Source organism: Diadema antillarum, unplaced genomic scaffold, assembly GCF_040938485.1.
Source record: "Diadema antillarum isolate AM-2024a unplaced genomic scaffold, OU_Dant_1.0 scf00000040, whole genome shotgun sequence".
Classification (NCBI taxonomy): Eukaryota; Metazoa; Echinodermata; class Echinoidea; order Diadematoida; family Diadematidae; genus Diadema; species Diadema antillarum.
This window is the reverse complement of record NW_027270929.1, coordinates 2,430,326-2,458,089: the sequence shown is the minus strand read 5'-3', so window position 1 is coordinate 2,458,089 and position 27,764 is coordinate 2,430,326. Positions and strand designations below refer to the sequence as shown.

The 27,764-nt window shown below is 37.8% G+C and overlaps 1 protein-coding gene across 1 annotated transcript; it reads right to left on the bottom strand.

The window, feature by feature from the left end:
* Positions 1 to 3,172: 3,172 nt before the first annotated feature.
* On the bottom strand, positions 3,173 to 20,458 carry LOC139712121 (RING-type E3 ubiquitin-protein ligase PPIL2-like). Its single transcript, XM_071623960.1, has 18 exons — positions 20,330 to 20,458; positions 18,284 to 18,333; positions 17,654 to 17,702; positions 16,968 to 17,082; positions 16,330 to 16,381; positions 14,573 to 14,664; positions 13,770 to 13,935; positions 13,101 to 13,201; positions 12,242 to 12,286; positions 11,389 to 11,464; positions 10,465 to 10,571; positions 9,549 to 9,638; positions 9,361 to 9,394; positions 7,263 to 7,380; positions 6,047 to 6,103; positions 5,093 to 5,225; positions 4,204 to 4,367; positions 3,173 to 3,482 (listed from the first exon to the last, which is right to left on the bottom strand). The coding sequence occupies exons 1-18, from the start codon at positions 20,359 to 20,361 to the stop codon at positions 3,335 to 3,337; spliced, it is 1,629 nt and encodes a 542-aa protein (XP_071480061.1). The 5' UTR covers positions 20,362 to 20,458; the 3' UTR covers positions 3,173 to 3,334.
* Positions 20,459 to 27,764: the final 7,306 nt, after the last annotated feature.

Below are 27,764 nucleotides of genomic sequence, written 5' to 3'. Positions count from 1 at the left end.
GGGTTACTATCTTCTTATTCTTTTAAAGTCAGAATTTGTGGATAGATTGGAAATGCTTTCAGTACGTATAGTCCAACATTGATTGCTGCATACGACTGGAGGGGAGAGCACAGGACAAGGTGAGAAGCTTCCTGTGTATCTGAACACAATTGGCACTCTATTCGATTCAATGCATAGAACCAAATAATCAGCCAGTCTGGGTTTATCTTTTACCTCTTACTTGTGAATCAAGTTTGATATACATAACAGACACTCATATTCTGCAAGACAAGGTTTTCTATAAACATTTTCTTTTTATTTACATTTGCGCAGTCATTCATACATGTAAATTTGAATTAAAAAAATAAACTACTCATGTCGTACTCACTAGAAAGTTGATACTGTTTCCTAAAGTTGTACAAATCCAAATTTGAAATCCACCAATTAGGTAGATGTCTGTGTATTGACATGACCAATAAGACCTAATTCCCTTTAAAGATTCCGGGAATTTCATGTAAATGAGCACATTTCACAGTAGGAAAGTACTCAAGAAATCATTTTCTGTCATTGGTATAACTTTGAAAATCTAATGTGCTTTTATTACTTAATACAATATGTATTTTATTGGAACACCTGTTCCTACTTGTAAAAATGCGTACTCAGTATTATGTGACTATGATGCAGATAATACCTGCATGGAAAATAGCTTAGCAAACTGAATTTTAGCTGTCAACATTTCTTCTCCCCTAAATTTATCAACTTGATTTCATTTGTTTGTATGGCTTGTTGCGATACGAACAATACGGCTGTGTTCTATGTTGAGCGAGATTATCTTTTTTTTAAATATTTCTTTTATTCGTTTATCATTGAATTTTATTTTTTCATCTTTGAGATAGGAGTACCATGCAGTGGAGTTAGAATTTCTTTACAACACATCATCACACACAATAGTCATAGGTAGTGACAGCATACAGCCCACTGTGAATCCCTATACCACAGAATGCGTGCAAACACACTATGCTTATCCAGGAAACAGGAGGAACGCAAATCGGGAATGAATGCTTATAATACGGCAGGTGATTTGATACAGAGACCAATTCCAAGTGTGTTCTCTTCATCAATGGAGAAATCCAGGACAAATAAAGGTTATCGACAAAGAAAGATGAATATCTTTCAAGCACAACAGTGAAAGTTTGAACAAAATGGGAAGAAAATTACAGAAGTTATGAAATTGTGAAGTTTCGTCAATTTTCACAATACAGTTCTTGAACAGTCAATATAAATCTGTTTGGGAGAAAAAAAAAATGAAGAAAGAGTCCTATCGCCGACAAGTATGCATGCCCTGACAACTGCAAGTCCCTGGACATACCTAAAGTTAACACCGCCATCTGGGAAAATCTCTCTACACCAACAAGAACCAGACTTCAAACTACAGAGCACTGAAAAGTCCCTCACAAAGGGACTCTGTGCGTTTGCTCACATTCTCCACCGAGATACCATGACTGAAGCACACCAAGACGCCTTGGCGTTGTTATGTGATGCTACAATTGCCCTGAACTGCTTCAGAAGAGACTGTACTAAACCAGAGCTCAACAGTCAATTTCACCACCTGTGTAAACAAGCTAAACAGGTAACAAAATTTCTCTTTGGCAACGACCTTGGGAAATTGGTCAAAGACCTGCGAGACCAGAGAAAAGCAACCGCAGGTGTCATGAAATCATGACAGCATAACAACACACAACGTTACCAGCCATGACACATCCTAATGCCAAATGAGACAAGCAGGCTGGATCCTTAGGGATCAAGATCATTGTAATCGTGCTGCAGGTACTTCTGGGCATCTTTTTTTTCAGGCTGAGGCCAGAAAAGAAACTGAAAAAACATCCAGACTCTGGTCCCAACACGTACACCTCAGCATGGGTCAAGACAGAGAGCAGGCCACCCCAGCCTCGCAGACAGGGATTGGGGAGGAAGTAGTTCAGCACTCCAATCCATCAAAGTCAGACACAAGCGCCAAAGAGGTTGGCACTTTTCATATACCTGTAGACAGCCTACATCATGTACAGATTGGAGATGACTGAAGCCATGAATACACAATAGGTGCAAAATTAACGTCAGAGAAATTCAACTTGCAAGATCTAAATGGATATTAATTAATTTGATCCAGACAAATTTCCTCCTTGGAGGAGTAGACCCTCATACCCCTACAAGAGATATAAGAATGAAACTGCTCAGATACACGAGGAGATAAAAAACCTTGAGAAGAAGAATGTACTAAGACAATGTACTCATGAAAAAGGAGAATTTTTGTCTCAGATTTCTACCAGAACTAAAAAGAATGGGGGAATCAGGTTAATCCATGATTCATCTGAGTCGAAAAAGAGTATATCTTCTCAGGATTTCAAAATGGACAACATTTCCACTGCAATATCTCTCCTTTCAGAGGGATATGACATGGCTTCAGTTGACCTTCGCAATGCATATTACACTGAGCCCATTCACCCAGACTCTAGAAAATACCTGTGATTCATTTGGGATAATTATGGCAATTCAAAGCTCTGCCCAATGGCTTCAAACTTCAAATTTAAGTTCTCGTTTAATCTTTCTATTTTGAAGGTAGTCAGCCAGGAATGACATCGTGTTTTACACTTACACAACAGAAAGTTTTTCTAAATTTTTTGTACAAGATCAGTGGAAAATTGTGAGGTGATGCCATCACGAGCTCTCTCATTTGCACATTCATTTCAACGTTATGGGAATTGTTTTGCAGAAATCAGCGAAACTTCACAATGTCACAACCTCTCTAATTTTTCTCTGATTTTGATCACAATTTCACTGTTGTGGTTGTAAGAATATACTCTTTCTTATCAGACTAACTTCTACAATGTAACTGGCCTGGAATTCCCTTTAATATTCTATGAAATCCTGGCACTTACTATAACTGTTGAGGTCTGTGACTGAAACTCCTTAGGAAAAGAGGAAGTGCCAGGCACTAGATTAGCAATGAAAACTCAATGCATGTCAGCCATATTTGCTGATGGACAAACTAATCAAGCATAGAACCAATGTCGGGTGGTTTTACCACAAAATAACATGCGATAAAGAGCATTAGCTAATCAAATGCTTAATGGGGGGAGGGAGGGAGGGGTGAGGTAGCTCTAACATAGTCCATCTTGTTCTCCTTCCACTGATACAAACTGCACAAATAACTTGTTCCTACGATTGCGAGAAGCCTGTGACTGCGACTGCAGGTTATCATTAAAATGAAACAAAGCGCTGACAGGAAAGTCTTTTATCTTGCAACCAGAGCTTGGACAGGTGTGACAGGCTGAGACACACCTTTTCTGCTACCCCATCACCAGGCACTGAAGTCGTTGAGTTGGAAGGCACTCTTTATCTTCTTCTTGTTACCCTGGTTACCGCTACTGTCTGTCTCGCTGGCTCTCTTTGATGACACACCGCTTGTGCCTACCATGTCTGTTGATGAGCTGCTCGTTGACGGCCTGGGAATGAGAGTAAATGATCACATTTGACAGAAATTAATGAACATAAGACTCTGGTGACATAGAATATGCAGTCACAAAAGTGGAACAAACTTAATCATTAGTATAGCTATGATAACATCTGCTTGAGTTGAATGAACTGGCTAATTTCTATGCATAACAGTCAAATTTCTTTTCATTTTTTATCCTCAGGACTTGGCAAATTTGATATCAATTTTATTGAGAACATGTTTTAAGGCAGTTACAACAAATGCTAATCATGGTGTGCATAATTGGACTGTGAGTTTATGTTTGTAAAATTTGTAAAAATTATGCCATTTATCAAATGGATAGAAGTTATACATTACGTTTTCTTTATTGAGATTTAGCAAATACATGCAAAGAGTGAACATTATTATGATACGATTAACATACAAACCTGATCAACAATCAAGGCTGGAGAAAAAAAAAATCAAATAAGTACCCAACTTCCCATTATCAGAAGTTATATGTTTGTCTGAGTCAGACTTGATAACATGTTCTCAGATGTCCTGTTCTTTAAAACAATTGCATTTTACAAAATATGCATATACAAGAGAGCATAATGGTTGCACAAAATACCTACTGAATACCGAAAACTACCCAACACAATCAATATTAGTACTTCAAATATGATTGAACATTTTCACATCTCATTCTGACCACATTCCTGATCACTGCAGAGCATGACAAGACAATTCACCTGTTTTCTCCAGCATCTAATGTCTTCTTGGCCATGTACTTGCCCACCCCACTGCGGTACACCTTGGGTGGTTCCGCAGTACCCGGTGCCACCGCTGTGGAGTGGCTTGGTGCCTTGGTCTTAGCCTCCTCTTCAGCCTGAAGTTTTGCTCTCTCCTCGGCAATCTATCGGTGTAAGCAGTTTACGAGAATGTGGTACAGGACAGCTTTTTTAAACCATGACAACTGGCATTCATTTTCATATCTTTATTCAGCATTATAGGATGTGTAGTGATACAATGCTGCATCAAGCAAACACTGGAACAAAGAGGACACACACACACACACATAAAAACCCTTGAGCTATTTCCTCAAAGTTAAAGTGGCAAGAATCTCACACGAGTCTTGGAGCTTACTGCTACAAGAATATGCATGCAAATTTTAAGTATAAGTACAGAATTGCAAACAAGGTGTGGTGTGGTGTGCACTCCGATTTTTGAAATACGTAACTACAAAAGACAAGTTCCAAACGAGATCAAATATGAAGAATCATTAATCATAAACACAGAACATCATTACAAATATTATGAAAAACAGCATATAAGAAAAAACAATATTCAGCCAGATTAAATGAAATTCCAACAGCAATAAATATTCTCGGCTCATACATATTTTGAAGTTTTATAACAGACAACAAATAATTACATCACCTTTTAGAAAGGAACTTGTTTACCAAGGAATCACTTTAAATCTGTACAACAGGTCTTCTGCACTGACAGTACATCTTTACTGTTGCAGACATGTTGCTAGCAAAGTGTGCTGGCAATATGGCTTTCTTTTCTAAACTGATCTGTAAATTCACTTCATTGCGGTATCTGAGTATTTATGTGCTGAAAATGACGAGCACAAACCTCCTTATCAACTTCCTCATAAGGGTCCACAAAGATGACGGCATCTTGGATGACGATGTCTTCCACCGGCCGGTCCTTCTTGTCTGTCTCCACCTTCTCCATGGCAATAAGGGTCTCCAGTCCTCCTACCACACTGGAAGCACAATCAAGAGCCCATGGAAAACCTTGATATAATAATCACATCATTTTGATATTTCTATGATGATATGAAGACACCTTTAAAGCTACAACCAGTTGATTCTTGTTATAACATATTCCTATCAACCAGTGAAAGTACTCCTTTATATTGACATTTTGCTATACAAAAAGCTTTGAGAAGAAATCAAATACACAGAAACTTTGAACTTTATGGCAAGAAAATGACTTCACTATCATGAGAATTTCTTATATTAGCATTCCGTCTAATGAGCATCCACCATACTACTACAGTAATATTCATACCAACAACAATAGTAATTATAATGACACTTACCGTGCTACGACAGTAATATCCATACTAATGACACTGGTAATGACACTTACCCATGTGGCAATGTCAAATGAAACAATGAACAGACTACACTACAAACGGTATACCGATATTTGTTCTGACGTTATCATCATTTGCTTTGAACAATTTTTGTGCATACGTGGATCAGCAAAAAATCAAAGAGAGGAGCAAGAACTTGGGGAATACCATGGATGCTGTAGTTTTGGTGCTCATAAATTGTATATAAAGCGATGCTATATTTCATTTGACTTTGTTTCTTTGGGTGTGCACATTTGTATCAGTGTGCAAGGATATTTGATTGAACACACTTTGGACATATTTATGCCTTCTATTTGCTATTTTGACACAACTAAACTTCTTGTGTGCTGATTTCACAGTTGATGAAAAACTTATGATGTACTTTGTGGGTGCTTCCTCCGATCTTTCTATGTTTCCTTTGGCTGGAAATAGCACCACAGACTTACCTTCCAAACACTGTGTGCTTCCTGTCCAGGTACTTGCAGGATCGGAAAGTGATGAAACTGAGGAGAAAATAGTTTGCTTTTCCGGGTTAATCTGTGTTTTGCCTCATCAAAGCAAATGGTTGCTGATTTCAGTAACGTGTAATGCCATAATAACTGCATTTGCTATAATTCAGATGCTTCTAACACTATGATACTAAACATATTCTAAAATGAGCTACAGTCAGCATTTGAATGAATGAAGCTGTGTTCTCAGCGTTCTTTTTTCCCCAAAAAAGTAACTATTTTTTCCTAAAATTTACAGACAGTGGAAGAATGCAAGACCATGCTATGCAGATCCTCAAACTGGAAACATTAGTCAACGTTACCCCAGAAACGTGTTTCCAATTCAGACATAAAAGTTATCAAATTCTGTAAGTTTGGGCATGCTTAAATTCAGGCCAAATACTTTTTTGTTGTTGTCTTGTCCTGTTGCATTGTATCAAACTGTCTTTCATACCTGATAACACATTTGGAAACAGTACTGCATATAAATAAGACACATTTTCCCATAAAATTGGCTTCTGTTTGGCAAACCTGTAATTTCCGTGAATTCTTTATCATTATGTTGCTTCCTGACAACTTCTAGCCTAAAGTTTGTGTAATTTCCCTACTAGTGATTTTCTTTCTTTCCCTAAAGGGATTGTATAGATTTGGTTGAGACCTAATTTCAGGTTTTCAACATTTTTGGTGAGATAATGAGAAACCTCTTATGAAATATGAAAGAGCATGTGATTCCATGAGGAATTCAACATTTATTTGATGAAAATTGGTTTCGAAATGGCTGAGATATTAAAAACAGAGCGATTCTAATAAGTGTGGGACCCACATTTTATTACGATCGTTTGTTTTACTTTGTTTTTTGATGTTTCAGTCATTCCAAATCTGATTTTCATCAAATAAACTTTTAATTCCTCTTAAAATGGTATGCTCTGTACTATTTCATATGTGTTTTCTTGGTATCTCACAAAAAAAGAAAAGCCCAATTCTCATCTCCACCAATACTAAACCATCCCTTTAATATAACAGAGAAACCAAAATTGGCAGTATTAGTTTCTTCTGGAAACAAACAGACAAACAGTGAAACAAATAGATAAACAAACAGACAGACAAACAAACAAATCAACAAACAAAAACAAACACACTGCAAATGTAGCAGGAAGATATCCAAGAGGCTTACAACTGTGACTTGTTGGTGTCTGGCCCCGAGTTGGCCATGCTGAGTATGCCGCGCCCCGTGTGACTCAAGTTGGACTTGAATTCATCCTTGAAGGCCCCACCCCATGCCGACTCTCCCCCTGTGCACCACGGAGGAAAAAAGAGGACAAAAATAAGTCATTGGTGATATCGCTAAATGCAAAAGGAAGAGAGGAAACGCCATTTGTCATGAATCACGGTCGCCATAGTAACACCTTGCCCAACCTCCTTGGGTCAATTATATGTATGAAGTTACCTGTCATTTACTCAAAGACTGAGGAAGAACTTCAACATGCCGTCAATCCCTCGTTTGAGGCGAGTCCTCAACTGAGGTTACCCAAAGTGGGGTGCGTATATTTGTCGTTTGGGAGTTGGGAGTCGAAGTACTTGTCCATTGCAAATAAACTTTCTGCTCAGGCGTGACAAACCTGGAGGCCAAGCCAGGGTTTGATGACTCCAGCAGCTGTCGTATTACGTAAGAGCATGATAAGGATATCTGCCTGTGGCAGACCATTCAAAGTGAACTCAATTTTCTCTATCCTTTTTAAAGTTTTCAATTTTATATTCTATTGAGAAATTCTATGGTCATCCATTTTACATTTCGAACGAAAAAAATTGACCCGTAAATAACGAAAATACAGGAATAAGAAGGAGAGCATGGCCAGTTTGCCGGTGCTATTTGGCAGTGAGTTACAACGGGGAGGTGAGACTACTCCCTGGTTACAATCAGCCTGCTGACTGAATCGTTGAGAAAGCAGCTGTATTGCCAGTTTGCCGGTGCTGACAATGTGCTATTTGGCAGTGAGTTACAACGGGGAGGTGAGACTACCTCCCTGGTTACAATCAGCCTGCTGACTGGATCATTGAGAAAGAGAGAGAGAGGGAGAGAGAGAGAGAGAGAGAGGGAGAGGGAGAGCGAGGGGGAGAGAGGGAGGGAGAGGGGGGAGAGATGGGGGAGGGAGAAGGGGAGAGCAAAATGGAATGACAATAGTTCCGGTCACTACAGTACAGGCATGCTCTGTCTGCATACGCTGAATGTCTACACTCACACACACACACACGTACACACACACACGCACCATGGAGCTACATGGCCCATGCCAAAACCAAAACAATCTCCTCCTCTCGCGGTGCCCCCCCCCCCCCCCCCCCCCTCCTGTGGCGCTGTGGCGATGACTGATGCTTAGATTAGGCCAGGGTCAAGAAACAGGTGTTTTATATCTTTGACTTTAAGTCATTGATTGCCAAGATATGCACTGGCATTATTTACTGGGGTGTAGCCTCTTCAAACGAGAGATTTTCGTCATGAATGTCATGGTTGCCATGGTAATGCCTCATGGCAATGTTTTGCACAGTGACATCTTTAGCCTGGTTATGGCTAAATTTTGAAAACTGCGGAAAATGGATGATTAGACACTCAGAGACCAAAATTTTGAAAATCATGCTGTCACTGTTAAACGATGTATGACCACAATCACTATGTTACTGACCTCCTAACTAAGTTGTCTGTTAAAACACAACTGTGTGTGTAAAAATTGAGTGAGGTAAACCTGACCATCGATAGATTTTCACTTCATTGAAGAATTCATGATTCATTTCCAAATGCAATCCCTCCCCCCCTCCCCCCCCCCCCCCTTTTGGCTTCAGGTTTAAATAATGCACAGAGCTCATGAGGTTAGCATGTGTGCTGCACAATTTTGGCAAAATTACTCAAAATTTGGGGAAATATTTAAATCATTAATATCACTACTAACTACTGCATACACTAGCTTATATGTGATTCATTTATAATCTCTATGACCTGGGTATAGGATGTAGGCAAGAAAACAAAACTCAATTGCAATAGTGCAGATGGGGGAACAGTGTGTGCATAATGAATAAACCATCATGCATCACAGTTCATGGTTTAAATAGGATGCATAAATTCCCCTTGGAAGATATGCCCTTCCCAGTAATTAGAGTCATAATACATGGGACAATGTTGTACAGTGTCACTTTTCTGTTTTTATTTCTCTAAGCTACAGGGCAAACTAAGGACCCTTCTGGTCAAGAGGATCAGGGGAAAATGTGGTAAGACTTACCCGTCCCAGTACCAGTAGGATCACCGCCTTGAATCTGCAAAAGAGATGAATAAATTTACTAGCATAATAAAGCAAATTCAAGATACTGGAGATCATGGCAAAGTGCAAACTTAGATTATCCATTCTATTTTTTCAGTCAGTGCTTTGGAGGGGCCACTGTAAGCTGTGATGGATTCAAGTTGACTCACCATGAAATTCTTGATGGATCTGTGAAATTTTGTGCCCTTGTAGTAACCGTTTGCACAAAGCTTCAGAAAGTTCTCACATGTTTTGGGAACCTGAAAATAAGAGGAAGTCATAGAAGGAAAAAAAAAATTATGAGCTAGACACTGGCACTCTGGAACAGGTTGATTAACATCTTGATGACAGAGGATTGCACAACTGTATCATGTACTTCAATTTCTATTATTCTCTTATTTCTGATTTTTCTCAGGCTTGATAGATACACATACACAAATGTACTACGACAACACCAGAATAAACACCTAATTATATTCTATTTGAAATAGCCACAGTGAAACTTAAAGGTTCCGTTTGCAGTGAACATTACTACCACACAATATGATATCTACGTTTCAAAGGTTAGAATCTGTTGACATGCCCTGCCTCACTTTTCTTGGTACACACATACATGTATAAGGGATTTTTAAAGTCCTAAGGAATTGCTATATATGGATTACAAAATTACCATGAAATGCCACATATTCCATGAGCACACTTTATTCTAAGTATTCTATATTACCAGTGCTCATCTTGAGGAAAAAAGGGATTTCCTATGTGCATTTTCAAGACTTCAAAGTGGAAACTGGAGAAAGACACTGCAAAACTGAAAACATTGAGATTCTACAAGAAGGTTTGACAAACACTGTTAAATTCATTTTGTGCCTCTAGACTTAAGATCCTAATGATTCTATCGTCAAGAAAAATTCAAAATCATCAGCATAGAACACACTATCCTATTTAACCCGTTGAAAATGCCTGTTATAGCAAAATCAGTCCATCCTCAACAGGTTAAGGACAAAAAGTAACTGTGAATGTGCAAAAAGTGTTGCATATTTGTTTGGAACATCACATATGCAAAACACATTGTTCCCTCATGCTTACCAAGTCGCATCGCAGCTCAATGTTTAGCATACCCTTGTTGGTGGTCATCCTTACATAGCCCTTCTTCTTTACCCTCTCATAGCGTACGATGTCTTCATCAATCACCGCTGGAGAAATACAGAACAAAATATGACACTTATCACATTTCATTCATTTCAAGACTGGAGTAACATGCAATTACTGTACCACCAGAAACTTTCATGTGCGTGAAGCCTTCATGAATTTCTTGAGTCAAAATTCGTCAAACTAAATGTACACTTAAGTTTTTGTCAACACAATGCATGATTACATAGTATACTTCAAAATGTTTTATAGTCAGCAGCTCGCGAAAGTTTCAAGCTGCAAAAATGTTGATAGGGTCCTAACTGCAAAAGTTTCATGCTGTGTATGTTTCTGTATTTACAGTCTACATGAAACAACAGACCTGTGGGTTTAAAGCTGACCTAAGCATCATGCTTAACCTTTACGGCACTTTGCAAACGGCAAAACGTTAACAAAATCTCGAGATTCATGGACTGCTACACATCCCCTGGCCAAAAAACCTGCTCATCTGGAATACCTGCACCCAACCTAAAAACCTCCCTCCCCCTTGACACACACCCACCATTTGCACAAACTACAATCCCCTCCCCCCATCGATAATTCCTGCCGAGTTTTAGCCTGATCTAGCTGTCAGCTTTCCCAGAAAAAGGAGAAAATGTCAAAAATTGTAAAGCCTATCGCTAGCTCTGTATTTAGTACTTGGGTCCTGCCCTGGTGTTTCCATTATGGGCCATAACCATCGTTTGTACAAACTTTGATTCATTCTCCCTCTCCATACCCCTTCCCCCAGGGTCAGAAATTATTTCCTCAAGCATCCAAATTTGAAGGTTCTTTTGACTTCAAATTCAGAACATCTAATGTGAGAAGAAAGACAAAAATTACCTGCTTCATGTACTGTTGCAGGGGCCATGGCCGTAGAAGTAAACCCGGCTGCAACCATGCCTGTGCTGTAGTGAGCCTTGGAAATGAAAATCATTCGACAATTAGATCAGATCAACTACACTTTAATAAGACGTGAAATCGACGAACAGTAATGGCAATGCATTGCACATCGCAAATGGCCTCTGTATTTATGAATAGGCCAAATCAATTCTAACATACATACTTTTGTACGCAAGAAACTGTCTTAAAGAAACAATTTCATTTCTGAGAATAAACAAATTCGCAGAATTTTACCAATTACAAAGCACAACACACACTCTGTATTTTATACACGTATTTGCATGTTTGTAAAGATGCTTTTGACCACTAACTAGTACAACGTGTTGTCATTTCAATTTCCAGTTGTTTGGGCAAGTCTGAAGACCCCTCCCCCCTTATTTTGTAGGTCAAGCTACATACAAAAACACATTTTTGCTTCAGACTTGCATACATTGTGGGGTAATTGCCACAGTCATGCTGTAATTTCAGCCTGTTTCAGCCAAAACAATGAAGCCAACATTCACCCCTCCTTTCTATCTGAAAACAAATACTGTTAAAGTGGATATTTTCGCATGACTAATTTTTCACACTCAGCCAGGTGAGAAGAGTTTTGCATGCTTTTAATTTTGCGGAATCAAGACATCTATTAGTGGGATATATGGCAAGCAAATATATTCACATACTTTTATTTTTGCACTAAATTTTAGTTGCGCGAAATATGCAAAAATTTTGAACACTGCAAAAATTTCCACTTTTACAGTTCATTTATGACTAAAATAAAAAACAACACAGAAAATGCATTTGAAATACTTACTGAATTGAGTTTATCTGCTTTTTGCCTCTCCTCTTCCTTCTTTTCCTATGGAGGACAACAAATAAATGAATAGGTATAGAATGCATATGTACACACATAGATATATTCTGAATTGTTTCGTCTAGCCAATGATCACAGAGAAACAAAATTTTGAAATCTACATGCATAATACCTCTATAAATATCACATTATTAGTTGTTTAATCCTACTGGCTATTTGAAGTCTATTTCATCTACTCAAAAATTATACATTCTTACTCGTAACAGACTCCTCACATGTTATTTCTTCAGCATTCTATAGCTTGTTAAAAGACGAATGCAGAAATTGTCATAAACCATGGAAGCAAGGAAAGCATGGCGATTGTCTTCCGATTCAATTTACAAAAGCTAGCTTATCTCCTAAACTCTATAAGAAAAGATGTTCAATCTTTATAGCTGTAAGTTGCGACAGTTATGTAATGGACTTTCCTTGTGTGTTTAGGTTTCACTTCTTACAAATGTGAAAGACTGGTCGTGATACTCTGATGGAATTGTGACATTAAGGACACAAAACTGCAAATTGGGGTGATCTGGCTGACAACAAGAAACTTGCAATTGATATTATGAAATTATATATGATTTGACAGGACTGAATAATTATAGTACTACCTCCTGCCATGATTTCAGCTCTACACTGTAAGTGCATGTTGAACTTGGACACTTTTCGGTTTAGATGCAGTGTGCCATAACACGAATACAAGGCTTTCCCTGAATAGTCATCCACCATTGCTGAAGAAATATGTTTCTATTCAATTACTTAATCCGACATTTGACATCAGCATGTCAATATAGAATCTTTGAAGGCTTTCCCAGACACTTACAGCTGGCTGATACTCCTTGTACAGGGTGCCAAGAATATCCTCCGTCTCGACATTGGTCTTGTTCAGGGTGTATTTTGGATCCTGCCTGGCTTTCTTCTCGGCTGGTGGAAAGGATGGTGATTGGGGCATTGGATGGGAGCAAGTGATAGATAAGCATCAAAACAAAGTGATGCGACTACACTTACAAATCACATAACACAAATGTGGTTGCACATCACTGTTTCTATTAGCAACCAGACAAAAACAAACAGATATGAATCTATTATAAATATCAATGAAATTGCTGATTTTGCATAGAGATTACCTAATCCCCCTCACTTGACTGCAAAAGGGAACAACTACTGTTAAAGTGGACATTTCCATGAGTAATTTTTCATGTTTGGTTGGATAGGTGAAATTTGCATGTTATCAATTCCAAAAAATCAAAACAGTAAATAGTGTTGTATATATAATAAGCAAAATATATTTGTGTGCTTTTATTTTCATGCAAAATTTTGGTTGCACGATATGCATGAAATGTCCACTTTTACAGTATACTTCGGACATGATTACAGAAACACATGATCATCTCTTTATTGTTTCTTGTTTTTGCTTTTGTCATTAGTTCCTTACTCCCCTCCCCCCCCCCCCCCCCTTCAGCCCCATCTCTTTTTCTTGAGGAGGCCTTACCTGCACTCTCAACTTTGAGGTTGTTCTTGACATGGTGGAACTGAGAAATGTTGAACTTGTCCAGCTGGTTGGGGTCCTGCAACGTGATGAGGTCAGACCGCTTGAAGGGTTCATCGGTCAGTAGGTCCTTCCAGTTCTTGGCCTTGATGTTCAGCTGGTCGATGGCCTGCATGATATCGACCAACGAGACAATCGGTCACTGAAGGCAATGCTGCACACTGGCACTGGTCCGACGGTCCCTGACCAGTAAAAATCACTGTCGGACCAGTAACTTTTTTAGGAATGGACCATAAAAAAAATGGACAAAAGGTTGGACCAGTAAAAAAAATAATGGGCCAGTATGCAGCCCTGCTGAGGGCATGCTACACTTTGACACGACAGATATCCACTACTCACCCATGCATAAAAATGTGACTGTGACACAATACAGACTAGGCAAATTTCATATACATATGAATGGACAGATCTAGGTCGAGTCCCCATTATATCTCCCTATATTCTATACAATGTAGAGCATAAACACATGCACAAAATAAGATGCATAGAACACGTATAGACTGGAAACAGAAAAAAAAGTCAGTTAAATTAGTTGTTATTATGTACGGGATTTACACCTGCAATAATTGCAATTTTTATTCCAACAACCATTACTACTGAATTATATCCCACTTTAGAAAAGCAATTGGAACAGCAGCAGATAGGCTTCATAAGTAGCAGTGAACATTGGGTGCTGAATATATCAGTTGACACTTAGACTAGGAATAAACACCTTTCCAGCTCCACAAATGACAACGGCAACATACCTCATTACAGAAGACATTGCCTGTGGTTCGGACAGCCACGATGTGAGAGTGATTGTTGAAGACTTTGAAAGTTACCGGACAGTGATACTTCCCTGGAAATAGAGAGATAAAGCAAGCAATTACACAGTGTTGGCTCAGAGTTAAAATTCTCATGAATTACTATCTAAGGCAAAAATATTTGTAATATATGGTTGTTACAGGATGAACAAACAAGATGAGACCTGACCAAAAAGATGGCAACTGCCAGGAACTTGCTAAGGCCTGTACCGTGGACTCCCATTACAACAAAGTCATCAGGACGGACAGTTTCCTTTTGTTATATCGAAATTTCGCTATAACCCAGCAAATAAACAATAAATAACATAGAGCAGATAATGTTGCGGTCTGAATTTTCATTTCGTTGTAACCGGAATTTTGTTATATCCGTGTTTATTAAAACTGGAGTGCACTGGACATAGTCTTCAGCAATATCGACACTGTACACTGTACATGCTGCACAGCTGGGGGGATTTCAGATGGCAGTGTACATACAGTACTGTACATTGAGGCCTCAGGGATTTCAGACTGAACATTGTGTAGAGGTTTATCAGAATATCTGAGGAACATGAAAGTGACCGTCCTTTAACACTTCACCTTATAACCAGATGCTGATATAAGAGATTAGGAACTCAGTAAAACAATGTGAGCTGGTTATGAAAAAACATTACAACTGTAGGTATTTGTACATGAGTTATGACTTTATAGACCAAGTTTCAAATGTTTAAAACTTTTTGGTTCCCACGAAGCATGTTACTTCTAAGCATTTATGGAGAAAGTTGTGTTTAAATGCATCATCTACTACACAAGTGACTTCAGCTTACTGTAAAAGTGGTTTCTTTCGCGTACAGAAACTTTCGCGGTTTCCATCGGTGCGGACTTTTTCGCGTGTGTTTAAATTCGCGGTCGGTAATGATAGCGTTGTACAAGTGACGAGTTCAAAACATTTTCGCGTGATGTTAAATTCGCGGTTCCACCTCAAAGCGCGAAAAGCGCGAAAATAAAACCATCGCGAAAGAAACCACTTTTACAGTAACCTGTTGAAAACAGGTTGATTTTGCCACGACACGCATTTCCCATAGACACTCGCCCCGAGTATATTTGGGACTTGCCTCAACGGTTAAAAAAAAAAATTACATAAACTTCAAAATAACTTTACTCAGCAACCAGCCTTCTTACAATTTCCTCAAGCTACATATATTGAACTAAAGATCACTGAAATTACATACTACTGGAAGGCTCACAGTCCAGGGAATTTCAAAATATTCAAATCAGACAAGAAATGTTCAGCTAATTCATCAAATGACTTTCATGGTGACAGATCACAAAATTTGACAAATATGGACTTCTTTCATCACCTTTTCCCTATTTGATTAAACATGATCATGAGATAGTCCTTTACATTACTTACTTTTAAATTCTTACTACTCATTAACCCATTGAGGATGGACTGATTTTGCTATACAATGTAACACCCACTGCCCACAGACACCTGCCCGAGTATACTTGCGGCTCGTCCACAACGGGTTAGGTAAATGTTAAGCAAAATTGACAATGCTGCATGGACTTATTACATACATGTATCTCTACTTTCATCAATCTTAAAACAAGATCTGGGCAGTTCTAGCACCAGAATATTTTGGTATGCTATACAATGTAATATCATAAACCTTTATCTAGACTTTCTTTCCTTGAAGCACGAAAAAAGGAGAAAACATTACCATCTGCATTTTTGTGAAAATTCAGCTTGATAAGGGACTTGGCATCAAGAGTCTGAGGAATGAAAAAAAAAAGAAAGAAATTGATTCATTTTTTCAAAACATGAACCAGAACTTAGCTGTGATTACAATGTCTGATCACAAATCAAGCAAAATTATCAAATTCTTCATTCGCCTATGTATACAACGTGAAAGCCTATATGTGGCAAAAAGAAACTTACTTCAAATAATCAAAATCATTTCTGATTACTACTGTAATATTAGTAATTTTATGTTATGAATGCAGTTTCTGGTTAGTGAAACAATAAAATCTAGCAAATTTTACAGACAAATAAGTACAAAATTGACAAAAAAATATGCAAGAAAAAGATGCCTTTTTTTCAGGTATTTCTTCACATGAAATCAGCTTGTTATGAAGAAATTCATGCTTTTACTTTAGACTGTATCAAAAAGTGTGAAAATGTGATTTGCTCCCTGCAAAAAAATATATTTCCTGTTTACAGAATTTGATACTATCCTTTTGTTTTGGGAAACATACAATACTAACACATAAACTGTACTAATCAGTTGATACATAAAAAGATAGACAAGTGGGTAAAAGGATTAGACTATGAGAGTAAGATAACATAATTGCACCTTACCTCTCCAGTGATGGGATTAGCCTTGAACTTCTTAATGTAGGGCACTATACTCATCAAGTCAAAGATGATACCATCCAATGTGCAGTAGGGGTGTTCAAATGGTTGGAGGGACAAACTAGGAGGGGAAATACATTGAACATAATTATATATACTGTAAAAAATGCACATGAAGGAAAGGAAAGGGAAATGCATAAGTATAGCGAACATACCTAGTCCTGTATTAAAAAAAAAGAAAAAACCAACAACTGCTTCCAGCGATTTCAGCTGCTACTGAAGGTATAGAACTTGGGATTGATTGAAACAGATGTGGCACAAAGTATCATACCACTATTACTGCACTAACCCCTAGTAGTCTCTGGTGTATGAAGTAACGTGAATTGGTTAAAATTTTCTCATTATGTCCGGTCCTCTTACTTTCTTCTGCAGTTATTTTACTCTACCAGGGTATATTGGTTGTAGCTGCCCCTGAAAAAAAAATGTCCTTTCATCAGTTGTCACAATTATCTTAAACGTTTGTGAGGGCTTTACCCAAAATCTAATCAGGTCATCTGTACTTCATGTTCATAAAGACTTGGATCAAATACCAAGAAAATCTATGAAATGTTTGTTTGTTTTTTAACATGGGGCAGAGAATGACAATTATATAATAGAAAGGGGGAAAAAAAGGGAAAACAAAATTACTGTACCTGCAATGATCAAAAGGTAATCTTCGGAATTCTGCCTTCTTTCCTTGCTCTGAAATGACAAACAGGTGGTATCACTGTACAACAGTCTGCTGTGTTTCTTGACACATGCAACAACCAGTCAACTCAAATTACCTATTGCTTACAGTAAACTGTACAAAAAAATACAACACCAAACAAATAAAAACTAAACACCCTAAAAAGTCCTAAACAAATGAACAAACAACAACAAAATGAAGTTTTCAATATAAGCCAATATTGATAGAGTTTATATCTTAGTACACTTGTAGTGACTTACATGTTATTTATGAGTTTGTTTTGGTTTCAATTTTTGATTTTGACTTTCAGCTCAGTCAGTTTAAAAGGACATTTGCTTCATGATTTGAAAAGAGTTGGAAAAAACATTTTGCTTCTTCTTTTATTGTAAGTTACTATTTTGGCCCAACATGTAGATTTTAAAACTCCTATACAATTTTGCCATATACTATAACTATAAATACATGATGTACTGAAAATACAAATGTGTTCTTTTCAAGCAAAATAAAGCCATCTTTCGTTCAAAGTGGACAATGACATAATATTTCTTATCAGAAAGTAACACTTCATGAAAGAATACAATAATTTCTAACTTACCATTCTTTTTTCCTCCATAGAATGCTGTCCATTCCTTCGAGGTAATGTACCTAAATAAGAAAGCAAACAAACTCTTTAAAATCATTTAGAACATTAAAACACTTTCTGTTGTTTTTACCCATTTATTGCACTGTTAAACAAACACAAATGATTGACAGGCTGCCCTATGGTCAAAATAAGAAATTAATTGTAACATCACAAAGTAATTCTGACATCACGCACTGCTTCATGCATGACACTCAGAGAAATGAAACAATTTCAAACAAAGCAATAGTGACATCATGCCTATTTCATATTTCACATTTCGCTTAAAGTTATGAATGCACAACTGTAGTGTAGGATCCTTCCACAATATTGTATCAACTGCACAACTTCTTGCTCCACAATTTTCCCTTCTATTGGATTATTGTTGTTTTTTTTTAATCTCAAATATAGAACAAATACACTCTAATTTCACCTTTACGGTTTCTAGTTAAAACTACAATGTATGCCTCGTGAGTCATAGCCTTTGGTATGGCCATGGGCCTCGGAGTCTCCAAAAGTACTATTCACTTCTGGGCTGTGGCCCTCAGTGAATAGTGCTATTTTTGAGTCACCTCTCCTATTGTTTAAACCCTGCACTGGAGAAACTCTCAAGGAAGGCAAAGTACAATGTACATTGTACCTTGATACCTTGATGTACAATTGTAGTAATCCCTTGAAGCTGCTTGTACATGAAGCTATACTGGGATGAACTCGAACTGTGTGTCGTGAGGGGGTGTCATTCAGTGTATGTACAGATGTCTCACTATCATACAATAAAAAGTGAGTATAGGTGTTCAGTGCGAGTAAAAACAGCGTCGATCCTCTTACACAGTGGCAGATCCAGCAGGAGGCTGCATTGCCCTGAGGATGGGCAAAGCAGCTCCTTGGAATAATGTTGGGTTGGCGGTGCTTACTACGGGTCCCGGCAGGCGGTTCCATAGTCTTATGGCTCTTGGGTAGAATGAATACTTGTGGGAGTCAATGGTGGATCTAGGGATTGTGTATTTGAATTGGTGATCTTGTCTTCCAATGTAGTTAGCTGGGGTGATATCGGGTGGGAAGGGCATGGCAACCAGGTGATGTTGGATTTTGTGAAAAAGTGTGCATTGTGCAAGGCGGCGGCCAGAGTGAAGGCTATCCCATCCGAGTGCTGTTACTAGGGCTGTGGAAGATGATGTTGGGCTGTAATCACATAGGACAAAGCGGGCTGCAGACTTTTGTACTTGCTCGAGTGAGTTGATATTAATAAAAGTATAAGGACCTGCACCAAGGACAAAGGTTCTACCTCTCATGCCAAATTTGATCACACGAAAAAGCATACCTGGGTACCACAGGTCTTACATGTCAGTGACGTAGAAACTTGTCTAGTAGGCGATCGTATATTGGACAGCGTTATGGTCAAATTGCATGTACAAATAATTGTACCTAATATTAGACTCTAACGTTAGTCTCTATGCCAATTTCCACCGTGAAATAAGAAATGCAATCAACGCAATGTGAAACAAGGAGTGAATTTACCACTAGTAGTAGAGTCTAGTACGTTAGTACCATTATAGTTTACCTCTTTAAATAAATAGTCCCATACCAGGCTCAAATGAGTGAGAACTAAACTCACAGTGTAAGTTTATCTAGAACTAGATTCTAGATAAAATTGTAAATTTCTAACTAAAAATACAACTCGCGCATCTCCATGCAAGCTAGACCTAGGTGTAATTTATCCCAGATCACAACCACTACCACTACACTAGTACCAATACCGTCCCGCTATCGGCTCGCTAACATAGTGACTATGCACTACCACTGGTACCAGCTACCAGTAAATTAGATTCTAAAGTTTGTGTCGAGTGGTGATTAAACTTTATTACTTAGTCAATCAACAGTGGCAGTGCAGTGATCTACAGGACTGCTACACACATCATTTCCGATACATGGGACTGTACAATAGGACACCAATACAGTCATCGCCGTCAGACTTCCTAGCAAATTTCACACTGGAAAGAAACAGCGGTTGGATGCACTTACATTTTGTCTGACTGATGCTGACGTTTCCCCATCTTGTCGCTTTATGTCTACCTTCTGCCAGGATATAAACTCAATGAATCGCTCTGGTCCTTTACTTGCCACTTGCACCGGGAACGTTCACAGCACTGCTCGATGATCTTTGAGTTTGACTCTCCGCCGCCGCCGATGATGCACTGTGTTGTTGTTGTTCATTGGCGTTCACCCACAGAACTCTATGGCCCGAATAAAACCCCACGAAGGTGGTACAACCACACTTACTTTTATGTTAGGTGGCCCGAAAGTAAAATTTGGTGGCCCGAAAAAAATCAAGAAAAAGATAAGAAAACTAAATTTTACCCTGCAAGCTTTGCTTTTTAGTGGGACCCTCCAATTCCATTCCAATCCTTGTATTATGCATAATTATTATGTACATTGTATATACCTTATAGAAAATGAATTTATGTTGTTACTCGTGATCACATATGATGTATACGTTTTCTTTGAAATTGTTACAAATATGTTCTGTTAATGCATTGTATATAGTTTCCCTGTTTATTCAATGGAAATGAAAATAAAGTTGAAAGTTAAATTGGCCCTACTAAACATAGAAAAATAAATATCAAGTATTACTGAAGTGATACAGGTACCCATGTCTAAAATAAATGAATAGAAAATTCAATCATCTTTCCGTTATTCTGAGTTCTAAGATTTACCAAATAGGCTTATAGATTATCATAAAAGTTGATGCCTATATTTAGGTGGTCATACGTTTGAAATGAGAAAGTGGGAGCATTTGCAGACATTTGTAAACATCCGACATTTGTTTTAACATTGTAATGAGCCGAAAGTTACCGTTATTCATTTCTGATTGTAAAAGCATGCAATCATCCAACATTTACTAGTATTTAAATACCTTACGGAGCCGAATGTTACCGTTAATCATTTTGAAATGTAAAAGCAAACAACCGACATTCATTTTAGCATCTTACGGAGCTGAATGTTAATATCTTTATTCATTTCCGAACGTGAAAGCAAACATCCGCTATTTATTTTAGCATCTAACTGAGCCGATTGATACCGTTAATCATTTCCAAATGTAAAAACAAACATCCCGACATTTATTTTATTATCGTACGGAGCCGAATGTTACTGTTGTCCACTTCCGAAAGTGAAATGAATCATCTGACAATTATTTTAGCATCGTACGGAGCCGAATGTTACTGTTTTTCATTTTGAACGGCAAGGCAAACATCAGACATTTACTTTAACAGCAAACGCAGCTGAATGTTACTGTTATTCATTTTGAAATGTAATAGCAAATATCCGACATTTATTTTAGCATCATATGGAGCAGAATGTGACTGCTAATCACTTCCAAACGTAAAAGCAATCATGTGACATTTATTTTGGCATCTTCCGGAGCTGAATGTTATTGCTATTTACTTTTGAGAGTAAAAGCAAACATCCAACATTTATTTAATCATCGTGCGGAGTTGGATATTATTGTTATTCATTTCCGAACGTCAAAGGGATCATTCGACAGTTACTTTAGCATCTTTCGGAGCTGAATGTTATTGTTATTTACTTTCGAACGTAAAAGCAAACATCCGGCATTTATTTATCATCTTACGGAGTTTAATACACTTTGTATTATCATTATTCATTTCCGAACGTCTAGGCAAACATTCGACATTTATTTCAGCATCTTCTGGAGCCGAATGTTATCCTTATTCATTTCCAAACGCAAAATCAAATATCTGACATTAATTTTAGCACCGTACGGAGCTGAATCTTACCGTTATTCACATCCAAAAGTATAAGCAAACATCCGACATTTATTTTAGTATCATACGGAGTCAAATATTACCGTTATTCATTTCCAAAATTAAAAGCAAACATCTGACATTTATTTTAGCATCTTCAAGGAGCCGATTGTTACCGCTGTTCATTTCCAAAAGTAAACTCAAGGATCCGACTTTTTTTTTGGTGGCCCGACGTGCGTTTTTGGTGACCCCGGGCCACCGGGCCACCGTTAGTGTCGAGCCCTGATGGTTTCATTTGTACCACCTTCGTGAATTAGGGCCTATACGTGTAGTTCAGTGGTTCACCTACTATATACAGTACAGTGTTGTTCCTCATCTAATAGATTGTTTGATGTTGCCTCCCTATTCATCTTTATCTTTCTCAGGTTGCCCCACATGATCCTAATTGGGATCATTAATGGTCCCATCTCTCCCTTTTGTTTGATCCTTGGGATCGTCACTGGCCGTATATACATCTCCCTTTTGTTTGGTCCAGGACCCCTTTGCTTTAATCCCCCTCCTTACTTGGCTGGCTCCCTGCTATAATTAACACCAGTCTAACACCCTCTTACTTTCTTTGTTCTTTCTCCCTAGCTTCTCCAAGACAGTGCCTGTTACTTTGTCTGTCGTCTTTTTTTCAACCTTTGTGTTTGTTATTTGACCTTTGACAAAGATTCTGCAAGGATGGAAAGCTCAGCCTTCTTTTGACTCGTCCTTGTTAGATTAAAGTTCAGATGATGAACACAATGTCGGCAGCATCTTGCAAATGCGAGTACATGTACATGTACCGTGTGCATTGATTCAATCCTGCGTGCCTATCCTATTGATTTCATAACACCTTTTGTCTGTGGGTGTAAATGGATTGGGGGAGGGGGTGTCAAAGACGATTTTGAAGGTCATCTTTTGAAATAATTTTCCCTCACACAGATCTGCTGCTGTTTTTTCATTTTTCAGATAAATCTGGCTTTTCAGTAATCAATGGCAGTCTATATCTAAGTTTTCTACGGAAAATACATGTACAGTGTATTGCTGTTTGTTGTATGGTGATCATCAAAATTGAGTCAAAAGGGGCCCAAAGTTTTTGATCCTAGCAGAATCTAAGTCAAGGTCGGACCGACAAACAGAGAAAGCAGACATACACTGTATATCTATATGGACCACAGACACATAAAATCGAAAGGGGTAGGCTTGGTGTCAAAACAGGGAGCCAATCAGGTAAGGAAGGAGATAAAAGCAATGGAGCAGACACAAAAAGTAATGGTAGTGAAAGGCCAGTGATGGTCCTAAAGCCCAAGGGTAGGCAATCTGTGAGAGATAAAGATGGAAGGAGAGGCAACACCCTATACATGTCTACAAAGATTTTAATCGCAAAAACAAGTTCAGGGCAGTTTCGTTAATTTCAGATACATGCATTTGCGAGTAAACCTGATAAAAAGTTATGTAAAAATGAAATAAAAAACGTTGGATATTTTTAATCTTAACTCCCAGAATAGTCCGTTATGCAACAAGTGAGGTACAATGTATCTTTGGAAAGGTTGTGTTTTGCTTTATGAGATGATGGAGTTACTTTACAATCTCAGGGCTGCCAACATTGGCAATGCTATAATTTAGGAGTCAAAATGAGTGAGATCAATAGAAATGCATGCAAATGAAATAAAGTTTTAGAGTGAGAAAGGACCAAAATGAGTGAGTCTCACTCTCAATGAGTGAGAGTTGGCAGCCCTGCAATCTTTAAGAATCAGGGCACTTAATTCGTTCTGCAATCAGACTCTTCCATACATGATCATATATTCCAGTGTACACAATGGGTTTGGTATTAGAACTTTCAAACTAGGTCAAATTTGGATGGATTACTTAATGCTGATGGAAAACTTTGTAAGTTTAGCCAAGTGCCCAAGCACATAAAGGGTTTACCCAAGACCATCTTAACATAAGCTCTGGTAGTTATGGGGAAAGTGTGTTTAAAGGACAAGTTCACCTTCATAGACATGTGAGTTGAGTGAATGCAGGAATATTAGTAGAACACATCAGTGAGAGTTTGAGGAAAATCGGACAATCCGTTCAAAAGTTATGAATTTTTGAAGTTTTTGCTCAGTCATGGCTAGATGAGAAGACTACTATAGCTTGTGATGTCATATGAGTACAACTTTATAAAGAAAGTATAAAGAAAATTCAAGATATTCTCTCTTTTCTCACATAATAAAAGAACACTCGACTTTTCTCTTTCAGAAGTCAGGGGGAATAATATTACCCCTAACATGTTACAGTAACAAGTCATGGAAATGTGCACTTTATTCAAAAAGTCAAGTTTTGTGAAATTCTCTTTTTATTTTCCTTATATTGTTGCACGCACGTGACATCATACACTGTAGTAGTCTTCTCCTCCAGCAGTGTTTGCACAGATATTTCAAAAATTCATAACTTTTGAACGGATTGTCGGACTTCCCCCAAACTTTCACTGATGTGTTCTACTAACATTGTTCCCTTCACTCAATCCACATGTCTATGAAGGTGAACTTGTCCTTTAATAAAGAGCTCATACTTGATTCTCTGGGAGTGACCAAAACATGTGTAATCATGCAGAGAAAGTGAGAAGATACGAAATGAGTACGTCATACAGTGGGCTCCCGTTATTACAAAGTCCTTGGAACTAGCAGTTTTCTTTCATTACATCAAAATATGGTTTATACAATCCACGTAACCAAACAAAATTAAATGAACAATATGAAATACACTGAGAGGATGATGTTGCAGCTTGAATTTTCATTTCGCTGCATCCAGAATTTCGTTATAACTAAGTTTGTTAGAACGGGAGCGCACTGTATATTGATTGCCGATGGTACATAATAAATATGAAGAGTTTGTTCGCAAAAACCGATAAGTCCATTTTTGAAGATTTTGAAGTACGGTCTCTGTCATAAAGTACAAAATAATACCTTTTAAACGATATATTGGTCACTACATATAAAGGTACATTTTTGAAGTTAGGGTCAAAAGAAGCAAAAATTTTCTTTTTATTCTTTTTATTTTTCTTGACCATAAATAGCAAATATCTCCACTTGGCAAATATGGACTTATCGGTTTTTGCAAACAAACTCTCCATATACATAAATACTTTCAACAGGAATGCACCACATTTTCTACAATTAATACAACTACTAAAATGGAGAATGCTGACATCATGTTCATGTTCAGATCGTTATGCGACTGATAAAAGCAGTCAAAATACAGAATTTCACTTTTCATCAAAATCATTTTAATTCAAAATATGAAACCATATGATTTCATTCCACATTTCTGCATTTCCTGTGCCCCATTTACACACACCTGGAACAGGCTTGCATGGGAAGACACATAACAGTACAGTGACCACAGAATAACACCGTTCAGTGTCAATGGGTTGAAAACTTCATGCATGGACGATTAATCTAATTCACATCCATTTCTTCGACACCAAAATATGATGTTGAATACCATCTCATAAATAAAGATGTTCATACATATATTTTTGCATTTATTGTGTGAGTTCCCTGAAAATGTGGTTACAGTGTAAACACAGTACAAAGAGGAGAAATATGAACCACAATCCTGGAAAGTGAGAGTCCACAATGAGATTCCAGTTAGACTCACGACAAGGGATGTACAATGTATCTACATTTAACATTGAATGTACAAGTTGTATTGCCATTCATTAGGTTGAACAAAATACTGTATACGACATATATTTCACGAGTCTAAATTTTCGCGAATGGGGACTACCCAGCAATTTCGCGAGAGGTTAAATTTGCGATCGTGAAGTCCTGTACTGATGGAGAAAATGTATACGCGTACGTCACATTCATATCGGCATTAGAGTCAATATTTTTGCGTGCTTTTGATTTCGCGAATAGCGACTGACTCGTGAAATTCGCGAATAGCGGCTGACTCGCCAAATTCGCGAAAATGAAAACCTCACGAAATATTCGGCGTATACAGTACATAGAATAAAGGCAAATGAGGTGACTGCCCTCTACTTTTCTAAATCTGCCAGGATATGATTTAACACAAAATTATTAGGGGACTATCCTTCATAACAAAGACCTTGCTATATCAGGTTTCTCACTATATCAGGGTACAAAAGTCAAAGAAATAATAGATTTGAGACCTGCAAAATCAGCTTACTATTCTATAGTGTCTGTTATATGTAACTGACCTCTTTATAACACAGTTCTTTTGCACTATGTGACAGTTGGATGCATTAAGAGTGCTCACTGATATACACAACTGTAATAAAAATTAATTGACAGACTCGAGGTGACTTGGACACTTTATTCACCATTTGAAATGGGTATTCAGAGCAGTTGAAATGGGTGCAAGTACAAACTGTGTAGTTTGAATTGCCATACAATTGTCACTAAGACAGATGAACATTTAATTTGTATGGGAGAGACAAAGCAAACCAAAACTCCTTTTCATTGTTATTTTTTTTTAATACATATCATTAGAAAAGTATAAAAGGCCTGATTTGAAAAGAGCAAACTCCCCCCCAATACCAACAGACTTTTTCAATCATTTTTTTAAAGGTATGCTCCAAAGTATCAAACAGTCAGATTAGTGTAATGCCACATAAAGCAGAGTAATTTTGATGTTTATTTCATCCATTCAGGCGCAATTTTTATTCATGCATCTTGTGTCTACACCACTATGCATTGCTCACCTTTCATAAAAAGGGATGCCAAAAAGTAATTAACGTCATAAAGACATATCTTCCTTAGAGAGTGACTGGCTATTAAGCAGTGACACATGAATCCATTGACTTCCTAATCAGAGGGGGCAGCTCTAGTGTAACACATGTTTCAAATACTTTCGAGTGGTGGCATCAAACATGAGATCAAAGGGAATAAGACTGTTGTTACTCCCATCTCCTGAACCTCCTTGGTCTGACAAAGGTTAGTTGCATTCTCAAGAAAACACACAATGAACGATATTGACACAATATACTTGTCCATTACAGAGATGATGTCTCAGATGAGACCAATCTTCTTCCTCTCTCTCCCTCTTTTCATCTCCTTCTCCTCCACTTTAAATATCACTGATAGAGATTGCAAATTTTAATAAAAATATGTGCGTAAAGTTTGAGGCATGGCTTTAAAGACTTACACAGCCATTTCAGATGAGACGTCACTCAAACAATAATTGTCATCACGAAAATGATGCTGATACTGGGTATTTTGACAGCCAGCATCTCATCACAAATTGAAATGAAAATGTGATTAGCTGCAATTTGATGAAGCCTTTTCACTGGGATTTTGTTCAGTTTTCAATCTCACAGAAAGGTTAATAACATTAGCCAGAGAAAGCTGCATAATGGGTCCATATCTTTTCTGCCTATCACTGGAATGACATCATGAAATTTGGAATAAGTGAAAAGGTCAATGGTCAACTTCAGTTATGAATAAAATTGGTGATTCTTGAGCCTCAAGTCAGGCTCTTTAATACATCATGGTGGCATCTTCATCTTATTTACCATGAACACATATCAAACCTGTAACTTGTCAGCATCAAGAAGACTTCTACCTCATATTCCTGTCCAACTGCTGTACTTTTATATAATCGTTTTTTTTTCTTTATACACATATGCACAGCTATATGTACAATCAAAAGTGCCATCTTGG

Bases quoted from the DNA above. Each gene is read 5' to 3' on its own strand.
- LOC139712121 (XM_071623960.1), bottom strand. From the start codon at position 20,361: ATGGGGAAACGTCAGCATCAGTCAGACAAAAT. The intron at 11,465-12,241 runs GTAAGTATTTCA...TTCATTTCCAAG, and splicing joins AAGCAGATAAACTCAATTCA to GCTCACTACAGCACAGGCAT. The intron at 9,395-9,548 runs GTGAGTCAACTT...TCTCTTTTGCAG, and splicing joins GATCCATCAAGAATTTCATG to ATTCAAGGCGGTGATCCTAC.